The 12,982-nt window shown below is 36.4% G+C and overlaps 1 protein-coding gene across 39 annotated transcripts in view; it reads right to left on the bottom strand.

The window, feature by feature from the left end:
- Pbrm1 (polybromo 1) overlaps positions 1 to 12,982 on the bottom strand; it is a 135,953-nt gene that overhangs the window by 78,908 nt on the left and 44,063 nt on the right. For all 39 annotated transcript variants that reach the window (XM_087182409.1, XM_087182415.1, XM_087182427.1 and 36 more), the window contains 2 exons: positions 12,037 to 12,128; positions 5,249 to 5,462 (listed from right to left, as the gene is read on the bottom strand). In XM_087182409.1, the coding sequence (XP_087038535.1) occupies positions 5,249 to 5,462; positions 12,037 to 12,128 (306 nt within the window). The remainder of the gene's footprint in view (positions 1 to 5,248; positions 5,463 to 12,036; positions 12,129 to 12,982) is intronic.

Genomic DNA, 12,982 nt, shown 5'->3' with positions numbered 1-12,982 from the left:
TCTGCAAAATTACAGACTTAAAGTTTTAAAAATTCCAACTTGGAAGAAAGTTGTGGCAGGGGACTATATTGGCTGAGGGTTTAATTCAGCTTCCTCTTTTTTTTTTTTCCCTTAACTAATTAGGCTATCAGAAGTAAAAACAAAGAAATGAATGCAAAAAGACATGGAAGACAAAGTATTCAACTGAAAGGGAGCTTTACAACAAATATGAGACTATCACTATCTTTTCCAAGGCAAAGAATATGAAAGATAAATTTCTAGGCTATTTTCCTAATAAATGTCAGCTTCGATTTCTGCATTATTTTAGCAGAGCCAAATAAACCAATTTTCTATATTCTTTTTGTATAAAAGAACTCCAATGACTGGATTAAAAAAATAATAAATCTTAATAATCAAGTAACTAAAATAGAAGTTCAAATGTGAAATCATTAAACATGATGCTAGTCAATCTTACTTCCCCAAATCCAGCAAGTACCAGTATCTTAATTCTTGCTACTTGGAAGCTTATTTCCCATGAAGACTAAAGATATCAGCTTACTCTTGCCTTGCCCAGTTATTTTTACCTACTTCTTGTTTCCAGCTGGGTGACCTAACAGACAGCATGGTAGGAATTACAAAGTATCATACTTCATATTACTTATTTCCTTCTCTTTTTTTTTGGTACTGGGGATCGAACTTGGGACCTTGTGGTTGTGAGGCAGGCACCGGAACCTTTTTTTTTTTTTTTTTGGTACTGCAGATCGAACTCGGGTCCTTGCACTTAGGCAGGCGGTGGAACCACTGAGCTAAATCCCTGGCCCCTTCTTTTTAATTTAAATAAATAAGAAACCACAACTGGATCAATTAAGTTCTTTTCGTTTTTCTATTCTTTTACACACAAAAGTCTTTCAAATTTTGATTTCTAGAAAGCACTTCAAGTATCTTTGAAAATTTATGAGAAGATGTAAGAAAGGAACTTGAAATATACTGGTAATACTAAGATTCACAGACACTGATTAAATTAGGATGGAAAAAAATTAGGATGGAATGCAAACTAAGTTTTTAAAGCCATTTACTTGATTCCAGATTAGGATTTTGTTACCTTTATTCTTTCTTTTCCTCTTTTTTATTTTTTTGAAGTGTCAAGAGATTGACCCTATGGCCCTGTACGAGCTAGGAAAACACTCTCCAGTCCTTTTTGTCCTTTTGGAAAATTTATTTTCAGACAAGGTCTTGCTAAATTGCCCAGCCTAGCCTTGAAATTGAGATCCTCCTGCTTCAGCCTACGAAATAGCTGGGATTAAGATGTGTGCCACTACATAGGGCTGAGGATTTAGCTCAGTGGCACCCCGCCTGCTTTGCAAACCCAAGGTCGTGAGTTGTATCCCTGGTACCAAAAAAAAAAAATGTGTGCCACTATACTCAACTTTTTATTTTTTTAAATGAACTTCTGGGCCTGGCTAGTGAGGCCTCATTAGCCACACTGAAACTATATATAACATGTAACTTTGTGTGTGTGTGTGTGTGTGATGTTAGGAATCAAACTCAGGGCCTCATGTATATTAGGCAAGTATTCTACCACTCAGCTACATACCTAGCCAGCCCATTAGCCAATTTTTTGCAGTATTATTAATTCTTTAGAATGTTTCCACTTTTTATGATCCTTTGAGAATACTGATCATTTATCCTCAACTTTTAAATTGGGTCAGGATCTACTTAAAAGCCGTATTTTTGTGTCTCTGATGAGTACTGTTCAGCTTCCACACATGTAATAGCCCAAATTATATATTCCTTTGCCAATATCACTATTTTTCAGTTGATTCAGAAGAGATAAAAAGTAAGTATGAGCCTGGTGTGGTGGTCCACGCCTGTAATCCCAGCACCTGGGAGGTGGAAGCAGGAAGATATTTGCAAGTTTGAGGTCACCCTGGGCTATACAGTTAGTTCAAGGCCAGCCTGAACTACACAGCAAAACTTTGTCTCAAAAAAAAAAAAAGTAGGGCCGGGGATTTAGCTTAGTGGTTTCGCTGCTTGGGCACAAAACCCGAGTTTGATCCCTGGTACCAAAAAAAGAAAAAAAAAAGTAAATTTGACAGGCAGGGACATAGCTCAATGTTAGAACACTTGCCTAACAAGTGTCAAAACTCTGGGTTTCTATCTATAGCATTGCCCTCCCCAAGTAAATTTGATGTTGGGGAAATCTTTGTAAAAAAATGGACTTTGGGTAAAAGGTTACTCTTGTTCTTACTTTTTCTTTCTTCTTTCACCCAAGGCCTCATGTACCAGGCAAACACTCACACTGTGTTACAATGTAGCCCTATTGTAAAAAGCAAAATTCATCACCTTGATCGTTTTCAAGGACATTTCAGGGGTATGAAATGCATCCACAACGTTATGCAACCATCACTACCATTCATCTCCAGAACGCTTTTCGTTTTATAACACTGAAACAATGTACCTATTAAATAGTAATTTAAGGGCAGCTTAAAGACACATAAACAAAAACTCAGGGCAAAATGCAGATGACTAACACTGTGAAATCATCACATGCTTATCTGTGGCTGATGACTGCAAAATCATCACACACTTATCATGTACCATGTGCTTGAAAGAAATGTACCTACCCTATTGTATCGTTCATGAAACTGTTCACATTTACTGTATGCTGACCTTGTCCCCTTCTCAGAAACAAAGACTAAGACCCTGATTGGCCTCACCCACACTAATCAATAAAACAGTTTGTCCCTATAAGTAAGAACATATCTCATACTAACTGGGCCATCACCAGTGGGAAACCCTCTATCTTGCAGCACTACTCTGCTGTTAAGATAGCTTTTCTTCTGCTTCCTCTGCATTTGCCACACTTTCAATAAACTTTGGCTAATAAACTTTAAATAAACTTCAGATACCAGTCTCAACTCCCCCATTTTCCACTAAGAGTGAGGACAAAGACCTGAAGGGAGGTGGGAGGTTATTACACTGGGCTCCTAGGCCTCCCACAGAGACAACACTCCCCCCCACCACCCCGATCCAACAGTAAGCTGATGTTTCCCTTTACCACCAGCAACCACCATTCAATTTTTTGTCTCTATGATTTTGATTACCTTTGAGTATCTCATGTAAGTACAATCACGCTTTTCCTTCTATGACTTATTTCACTTAGCATAATGTCCTCATCCATGCTATAGCATTTGTCAGAATTTCATTCCTTTTTAAGCTAGAATATTTACTATTCCACAGTATGTATACATCATATTTTGGTGATCTTTCATCTGTTAAGGGATACCTGAACTGCTTATACATTTTTGTTATTGTGAATAATGTTGTTGTAAACATCTGCTTATAAATACCTCTTTGAGACCCTGCTTTCAATTCCTTTGAGTATATACCCAAAATAGAGTTGTGCTGGATCATATACCATATTTCCCTGAAAGTAAGATCTAACCAGAAAATAAGCCTTAGCATAATTTTTTTCCAAGATGCTCATAATATAATCCCTATCCTAAAAATAAGCCCCAGTTAAGATCTTCAGGCAGAAGGATACATTTAGTATGTCTACTGCAACACACAATGGACATAATGAATTATAAAATAACTATTAATAATATTATTGGCGTTAAATACTTAAAATAAGTGAAAATATAAACTATAATTATTTATAAATTTCCAAGCAATTGCTTCCGGACAAGAGATAAATGCCTATGTAAACAGATGAACTTGAGACTAATTGCTAAATGACCAACTGGAGTATAGTCACAACACACGAATAACGTGTGCACTTGATAACAAACTGATGTGGTTATGTCTGACACAAATCTTCATAATTCACTATGTCCTGTGTTGTAACAGATGTACTTAATGCACTTATGTGACATAAAGAAATGTTTTCTGAATTTTTGTGTCTGCAATTTTTCATCACTTTTGTGTGGACCATCATTTTTTTTTTTTTAATCATTCTTAACTGTCATTGTTTTTGTTGCCATTCCTGTCTCATAAGTCTTCAGTTAAAACTTGATTTAATGGAAACTTTGTGAAGCCCAGCCTGGAAGAGATTGTGACTTCAGTGAAGAATTCATGGGATAAAATCACTGACAGCTGTATTACCAATACTCTACAAGCAGGCTACATGGACAAGAAATGCTCACTTAAGGACAGGCTCTATTGCTGGACATGAGCGATTGGGGCCAATGATTCTATAGGAGATGGAGTCGCAAGATATTCACTGGAATTTAGGGTTTGGAGAGTTAAGATACTCCAAAACAAGATGACATGATTGTACTTGAATAAATGTAGATTTTTGTACATGAATAAATGTAGACTGCTATACTTAAAAAAAGATACATGCTGGGGATTTAGCTCAGTGGTTTCGCTGCCTCCTGCGCAAGCACAAGGACCTGAGTTCGATCCCTGGTACCAAAAAAAAATAAAATTAAAAAAGAAAGAAAGAAGATATCTCTGAAAATAAGCCCTATTGAGTCTTTTGGAGCAAAAATTAATACATGTAAGACTTGGTCTTATTTTTGGGGAAATACAACTAAGTTTTCTGAGAAACTGTCACATTATTTTCTAGTGTACCACCTTCTCAACAGTGCACAAGGGTTTCACTTTCTCTATATACTCACAACACATATTCATTCCATTCTTTTTCTTTTTGATAGCTATTACCATAATAGTGTAAAGTGGTATCACTGTAGTTTTAATTTTCACTTCTCTAATGATTAGTGATATTGGGCATTTTTTTATGTGCTTATTTAAGCCATTTGTGTATTTTTTAAGAGAAATATCCATTCATGTCCTCAGCCCATTTTTGAATTGGGTTGCTTTTGTTATTGAGACTTCCTGCTATTATTAGTGATACTAGCTGGTTTAAGTATTCTGTCTGGTTGAATGATTACATTAACATTTTCTAACCTGAGTGCATGAATTTGAAACCTGCCTGGGCAATACAGCCAAGACCGTATAACAAAACAATTTCTCTAAATAGGAGTGGGAAACTAAGACGAACCATATTTCATGTATAGTTTTAACTAATAAATTCTATTCTGGAGGTTCAACTAAGTAGAATTTAAATGCAGATAAATTATCACCATTAAAATACCAATGAAAGGTTTAAGCAGAAAGATTTTTTTACTTTGCTGAATTATATGAAAAATGAATAAATGTTGAGGTAAAGGCATTTTTACATCTGATATCTTTATCCACTGTAAGACAGACTATATATGCACAGGCTCAACCATATTTACACTGCATAATGCAGAAGTGATCTTACCTGATCTGCTGTAGTGATATGGGCATTTTAATTTGTTGATAATAATCAGGGTATTTTTTCTTTGAAGGCAAGTGGAAAAACGGTTCAGCTATTAGCTGCCCTTGGTTATTCCGACAACTTCTAACTGTGTCATAAAGCTGATAAAAAGGATTTGAAACATCCATAAAAGAAGTGATACTCTCTGCTTCTGACTCTCCTTCTTCATAACGTGCAGCTGGAAAGACAAAAAAGGAGTATTTTTAAGTGGGAAAAAGAAGGGATGAAAGAACCCCACTTTAAAGCACTTTTGACAACTTTCCAGATTAACCTACATATGTGAGAATAATTATTTTAAAACAATAGCTTTTAACCTTCATTAAAAGTGATGTTGCCAGGGATTTAACTCAGTGGTTTCGCCGCCTGCTGAGCAAGCACAAGGACCCGAATTCGATCCCCGGTAACAAAAAAACAAAAAACAAAAAACAACAACAACAAAAGTTATGTTAAGGGGCTGGGGATTTAGCTCAGTGGTGCCACTGCCTGCCTCAAAAGAGCAAGGTACCGAATTCAATTCCCAGTACCAAAAAAAAAAAAAAATGATGTTAAGGATAAAAACATTACACAGAAATAGTACATTAAATAGTAAAAGTTAGAACGGTTTTTAAAAATTAAAAAAAAAATTGTTTTCCCTCTCAGTACTAGGGATTCAAGGAGCCTTTTTATTTTGAGACAGACTCTCACTAAGTTGCCTAGGCTGGGCTTGCACCTGCCTCCTGCCTCAGCCTTCCGAATGCTGAGATTACAGGTATGTTCCACCATCCCTGCAAAATAGTTCTTTTTAAATGTGCTTTCCTTGCTGTGCTTGGCTAAAAGAAGCAAGAAGCCACTCAAAGATTTGAGAACTAAAATAACAGCATGAAGTTTAATGCTTTAATTTGGATGGAATGTCCTTATGACCCATGTGTTATAGGCTTGCTACCTAGAGAGCTGCTATTGGAAGGTAGTGAACACTTTTTGAGAGTTGGGATGTAGCAGGAGGCTTTCTAGTCATTGAGACATGGCCTTGAAGGGGTCAACAGGACTCTTTATGTCTCTGTTCCATGTTTGCCTTTTCTCTGCCATAAGGCAAATCATTTTGCTCTACCATACATATGATTCTACGATCTGCTGCCTTGCCACAAGTCTAACAGCAATGAATCCACCCAAACATGGACTAGAACCTCTGAAACTGTGAGCCCAAATAAGGTATTTTCACAAGTTAAGCATCTCAAGTATTTGTTATAACAGAAAGTTGAAAAAATGGAAACAGAACTTATGTACATGTGGAGGGGAGGAAGGGCTGGAGGGTTAGGGAAGGGGACAAAAAAATATAATTAAAATCTCCTACATACATGCACACATCCCCCATGATGAATGTAATGATTATGCACTGCAAACATGTACTAATGAAAAAATAAAGTGAATGAAGCACACAGAAAAAAAGAGTTAACTAACACATTTAGGTTAGCATAAATTTAGATTAGGCTGCCACCGTCAACTACAATTTAACCTTAAATAAATTTCTGTGACTTTGCCCGTTGATCTATCACATCCCTGAGGTATATTTCATTACAGAGGTTAATTTTAGGTAGAAGGTGAATTGTTAAAACACAAGAACAAACAAAACATGTAATTATCTTGTACAAACAGAAAACAGATTTTTCTCATTTCCCTGAATTCATTAATAGCGTATAAAAACAATTTAAATTTCCCTGGACAGATCAGGTAAGAACAAAAATCACCTAGTAAGTACTTAGTCAAGAACTTGTCAAGCACCATCATCAGGTAATCTTAACACTACAACACAAGACAGCTATTATTGCTTTTTTAAGTGGGAAAACTAGGCATAAGAAGTTAATGATATGCACAAGGTCAGCTATCCTTCAAAGCAGTCAGTATGGGTTTAAATCTAGAGTCATGCAGTTAGAAGCAGACAAGGATTTGAAAATATGCTTTTTAAAAAAAATTCTTTTATTGGTACATTTTAGGTATACGTTTATATTTATCATGGGTGCTTGTACCTGTACATGATGTATTTTGGTTCTTATTTTTTTCCCCATTACCTGTGCGACATTACCTGTGCGTCCTTCACCCCCTCCACCCTTCCCAATTTACACAGATTTCGTTTCCATTATTTTTGTCTCATAATTTTTCCTTTCCCTTCTTTCCTTTCCCCTTCCCCTCCCACCACCCCTACACCTTTGGACCTTTTCCTATTTCAAATTATCAATTATTCATTTTAATCATTTTAATCCTTATTTACATTTTCAGTTTCTCACACTACAGAAACTATTTGGTATTTACCCATGTGTGTCCTATTTATTTCACTTAAGAGTATGGCCTCAATATGCATCCATTTAGCTATAAATGCCTCTAGTTTCTCGCCTTTATGGCTGAGTAGTACTCCATTTTATAAAAAAAACACATCTTGTTTATCTAGTTTCCAGCTGATGGACACTTGGGCTGTTTCTAAGCTTTGGCTATTACAAACTGTGCCACCATAAACATGGGTGCACATATATCGCTGTGGTATGATTCTTTTAATTCTTTGGGGAAGATACCCAGCAGGGGAATAGCTGGGTCAAATGGGGCCTCCAGCCCTAGTTCTTTGAGGTATCTCCATACTGATTTACAAACTGGTTGCACCAGTCTGCACTCCCACCAACAATGGAGAAGGGTTCCTTTCTCCCCACACCCCCACCAGCATTTGTTATTGGTTGACTTCTTGATAGCGGTCATTCTTGCTGGGGTGAGGTGGAATCTCAGTGTTTTCATCTGCATCTCTCAAATGACCAGTAATGTTGAACATTTTTTCATATAAATTTATTTGCCGTTTTTACTTCTTTGTCTGAGAAATGTCTGTTCATTTCAGATGCCCAGTTTTGAATTGGGTCTTTGAATCTGGGGGGTCTGATTCTTTTCAATTCTTTATATATTCTAAATAGTAGACCTCTGTTTGAGGTACAGCTGCTAAAAATTTTTTCCAACATCGTAGGCTGTCTCTTAGCTTTGTTTGTGGTTTCTCTTGCAGTGCAGAAGCTTTTTAATAAGATGAGATCCCAGTTGTTGATTCTTTATGCTAGTTCCCGTGCTATTGAGGTTTTGTTCATAAAGTCTTGAAAATATGCTTTTTTAACCCTACCTCTGATCTTTTCCAATAGTTTGTATTTGTTGGATCTATACTTAGATCATTTTGGAAAATAATTATTTTAGAGAAATTAGATTTTTGTTTTTCCAGAAATGAAATTTTTTGGAATAATGTACCTTATTATTTTTTACATTATTCGAATTTTAGTAATTTATCTGTAGAATCTCAATTAGAAAATAGAAATACAATCTATCAGTTGGAATCTTTGCACATCTTTGTTCTTTCCTATTCTTATACTTTCTTTCACTGTTGCCATTATCATGGGTGGCTAGTATTTTGAATAATGCACAATACTTACCTTATTTCTGATAGTAAAGGAAAGATTGTTAACATTTCTCACTCAAAGCTGGAAATACATTTTATCAAGTAAGGAAGGATATCTACCTATTCCTAGTTTGCTAAGTTTGCATCATGAATGCGAATTATAGTGCTTATCAAATCCATCTGCTGACCCAACTGAATGGTTTTATTTCTTTAATCTGTTAATGTCATATATGATACTCTTCTGGGGGAGCAGGGTCTCACTATGCAGTTCAATCTTGCCTTGAATTTACTATGTAGCCGAGGCTGGCCTTGAACTCACTACATAGCCCAGACTGGCCTCAAACTTGCCGCAATCCTCCTGCCTCAGGTGCTCAAATGCTACGATTACAGGTATGTACCACTACACCAAGAAAATCTTCTCTAATATTGAACAAATCTAATATTACTGAATAAATGCAGCTGTCATCTTTTTTTTTTTTTTTTTTGATAGGGTCTCTTTGTGTAGTTCAGGCTGGCCTTGAACTCACTATGAAGCCCAAACTGGCCTCGAACTCATAGCAATCCCCCTGCCTCACTCTCTCGAGTGCTGGGATTACAGGCATGTGCCCTCATACCCAGATTTCATTACATCTTTTATAACACTGCTAGATATGGTGTGGTTGCATTTCCTTTGGTTTTAATATTTAGGTATATTAGATTCATACAGTGGATTAGAGAGCTCTTCTTCTATTTTCTGCATAAGTTTGTACAAAATTTTATTCCCCAAGAGTGCTAAGAATGTAGCTCACTGGTAGAGTGCTTGCCTATTATGCATAAAGCTCTTAGGTTTGATCCCCATCACCACTACCAAAAAACCCAAAAAACAAAAAATAAGAACCTCAGATACTTTGGCTTCGGTTTTTTATGTGCAAAGATTTTTAACTGATAACTTCTTTAAAGGTTCTATGACTAATCAATATTTTTAATCCTGAATCGGCTTTATACTTTTACAATTTTCAGGGAATTTGGTCACCTAAAATTTTAAATTTATTTGCATAAGGTTATCATATATTCTCTTTTTAAAACTTTGTATTATTTCCTCTACACCAATATATTTACTTACGTCTTTCTGTTCTGCTCTTGGTAATCTTACCACAGACTTACCTATTTTACTGTACCTATTTTTACTTACCTATTTTACTGTAGCTTTAACAGAGTAACTTTAGAACTTAATGGTGTTTTCTAGTACTGTATAGGTTTCCTTTCTATTTCCCTTATTCATTTATTATCTTTTTTTTCTATTCTCTTATTCATTTATGCTAGATGTCTCATTAACTTCCTTTAGCTGCTTTTTAAAAAAAAGAACACTTAGATTAGACCTGCAAATTTCTTTTAGGCGTATCCCTTTATTTGCTGCCTACAAGTTTTGATGTTTTATTTTCATTATTGCTATTGTCCAGTTTCAAGTACTTTAACTTTTCTACGTCAATTTTTCTTTTAACCTGTTTAAAATTTCTAAATGTTCTGGATTTCGATTTTTATCTTTTCATTATTAGTTGACAGCTGCAGACAAAAATATGATTTATATAATAATCATTCAAATTTATTGAAATTTGAACAATTCATTCAGGACCCCTCCTGTCTCTTAGGAGATACTCTTCTTTTGTTGTTTTGGTACCGGGGATTGAACTCAGGACCCTGTGGCTTGCCAGGCAGGGTGGTGCCACTGAGCTACATCCCCCTCCCCAAGGAACTATTCTTATTCCACATTCCTATTCCCCAATAAATTTTCCAACTCTTAAAAATTTTTTTTTATTTTATGGCTAAGTAGGTGGTTAATGTTTTGGAATGTGAATCTGGGAAGAATATATATTCTCTAATTGTAGAATACATGTATCAAATTTGTTGCAGCAAGCTGAATAACAGCCACCAAAACATAATCACCTCCCAAACTAAAGAACTAAAATGACAAGAGATTCTGCAGATGCGATTAGATTAGCAACACTGACATGGAGAGATTATCCTGGATTAATCCCTGGACTATGTCAGTGGGCACTTTAATGTAATCACAAGGACCCTTTTATGATTTAGATCTAAAAAGGCCTCCCCCAAAGCCTCACGTGTTTGGAAGGTGAAGAGACTATAGGGGTGCTATAGCTGGTTTGCTGTTAGGAGGTAGAGTCTAGCCAGAAGAGTTTCTTTCCTTTCCCAGCTCCTACCATTTCTCTCTCTGCTTCCTGGCCACGGAGGCCTAAACATCTTTCCTCTGCCCAGGCTCTTCTGCCACGCTTTCTATGTTTAAGCCAGCCAAACATGGAGTGAAACTTCTGAACTGTGAGCCAAAATAAACTTCTCCTTTAGTTCTGGGTCTCAGGGAATTTTGACCCAGCAATAAAGAAAGTGACTAAGACAGATTCCAATAAAAGGTAAGAAAACCAGACATAGTGGCACATACCTGTAAACCTAGCTCTTTGGGAGGCTGAGGCAGGAGGATAGCAAGTACCACCCCAGCCTGGGAAATTCTGGAAGACCCTATCTTAAGAATAAAAAAGAGCTGGGTAGGTAGCTCCATGCAAAGGCCTTGGGTTCAATGCCTGGGTGGAGTGGGGGGAAAAGGTCAAAGAAAGAAGGGACAGATTAAAGAAGCGAAGGGGCCATCAGCCAGGGAATACCAGTGGCCTCTAGAAGGTAGAATACACAAGGAAATAGATTCTCCTCTAGAATACCCAAATACACTGCGTCTGCTGACACCTTGATTTTAGACTTCTTGGCACCAAAAGTACAAGAGAATAAATAAATTTGTGTTGTTTTATACTAACAAGCTTGGAGTAACTTGTTTCAGCAGCAACAGGAAACAAATACACTTATGAAGAAGTATTCACGTCTTCTGTATCCGCCTCACTTGACTTCTGTCTGCTTACCCAGCAACTGAGAGAAGATAGCTCCCACTCTTAAAGGGAGTGTCTTCAATTTTTTCTGTAAAGTACCTCCTGTTTGTTTTATATATTAGGAGCTCCTTTATAATTTATCCCTCTCCAACCTCTTATAATTTTGAGGTAAATCCCTTTTATCTTTGAAATAATCTCCTTGAAAGTCCATCTTAACAGAAGATAATACAACTGTTCTTCAGTTATTTGCCTGCTATATCATTCTCTATCCTTTTATATTCGGTTTTCCTATGTTTTTATATTTACTCAGGTTTAACAAAAAATAAAGCATAAACCTTTGGTAAATTTGCCAATCAAAGAGTATAGTCAAATGCAACAAAAAGCATGTCTTTCAAAAACCAACCAAAGGCCAGTCTAACATTACAGAAATTTCCCTTAGCCAGAAAAGATCCACTTAGAAGGTACTTAATTAGCTATAACCTAATGCCTACCAGCTAAAGCAGCATCCTCTTCACTTTCTGAGCCATACTGAAGTGCCATGGTAATTGCTGATAAACGACCCCCTTGGACTGCTCTTTTATTACTACAAAGAAAAACAAGCAATTAGAAAATAAAAAAGATGTTGTAATAATTTGATTACATGAAATAGTAATTGTTAACAAAGTACTAATATCAAAGAAAAGTAATTTTTTCTAAGCTAGTCATGGTGGCGCATGCCTGTTATCTCAGCACTCTAGGAGGCTGTGGAAGGAGGATCACAGGTTTGAAACCAGCCTGGATAAGTGAGAGACCCCATCTCAGAAAAAAAAAAAAAAGGCTGGAGCCATATCAGTGGGCTGCACACCAAGTCACATTCCCAGCCCTTTTTATTTGTTTTTACTTTGAGAAAGGGTCTTGCTAAGTTGTCCACAGTAAGCTCGAGCCTGTGATCCTTCTGCCTCAGCCTCCTACACCGTTGGGATTACAGGCATGCAACAATATGCCTGGCTTATATTTCTTAATACTTCTCATAATCAGTCTTGGCCAGAAAAAACATTTTTTTTCTTTTTAGAAAAAAGGGAAGAATGGTAGAAAGCTAAGAATAGGCCACTGGCAATTTGCTTTTTTTTAGGGGGGGATCGAACTCGGGTCCTTGCGCTTGCAGGGCAGGCGGTGGAACCACTGAGCTAAATCCCTGGCCCCATGCTTTTTACTTAAATATAGCATTACTGCTTATTTTATGAAAAGTAAAAGGTTCAGTCACAGTTACTGGTTATTCTAAGATGTTCATTCTCTAAGACACTCATAATTTAACACTCATACTGACACAAATTTTATTATGAACACAAAACTTAGTCATTTAATACAAGTAAGTATATCTTATTTGTAACTAATATTAAATACTACCTGATAATGTTTAAACATTATATGACAGGTGAGCTAAGACCTACCATAATA

Source organism: Heterocephalus glaber, unplaced genomic scaffold, assembly GCF_053883595.1.
Source record: "Heterocephalus glaber isolate CG9 unplaced genomic scaffold, H.glaber_assembly_v1.0 deba00001472, whole genome shotgun sequence".
Lineage (NCBI taxonomy): Eukaryota > Metazoa > Chordata > Mammalia > Rodentia > Bathyergidae > Heterocephalus > Heterocephalus glaber.
Note: the sequence above shows the minus strand (reverse complement) of the source record. Positions and strands in the feature narration are given on the sequence as shown.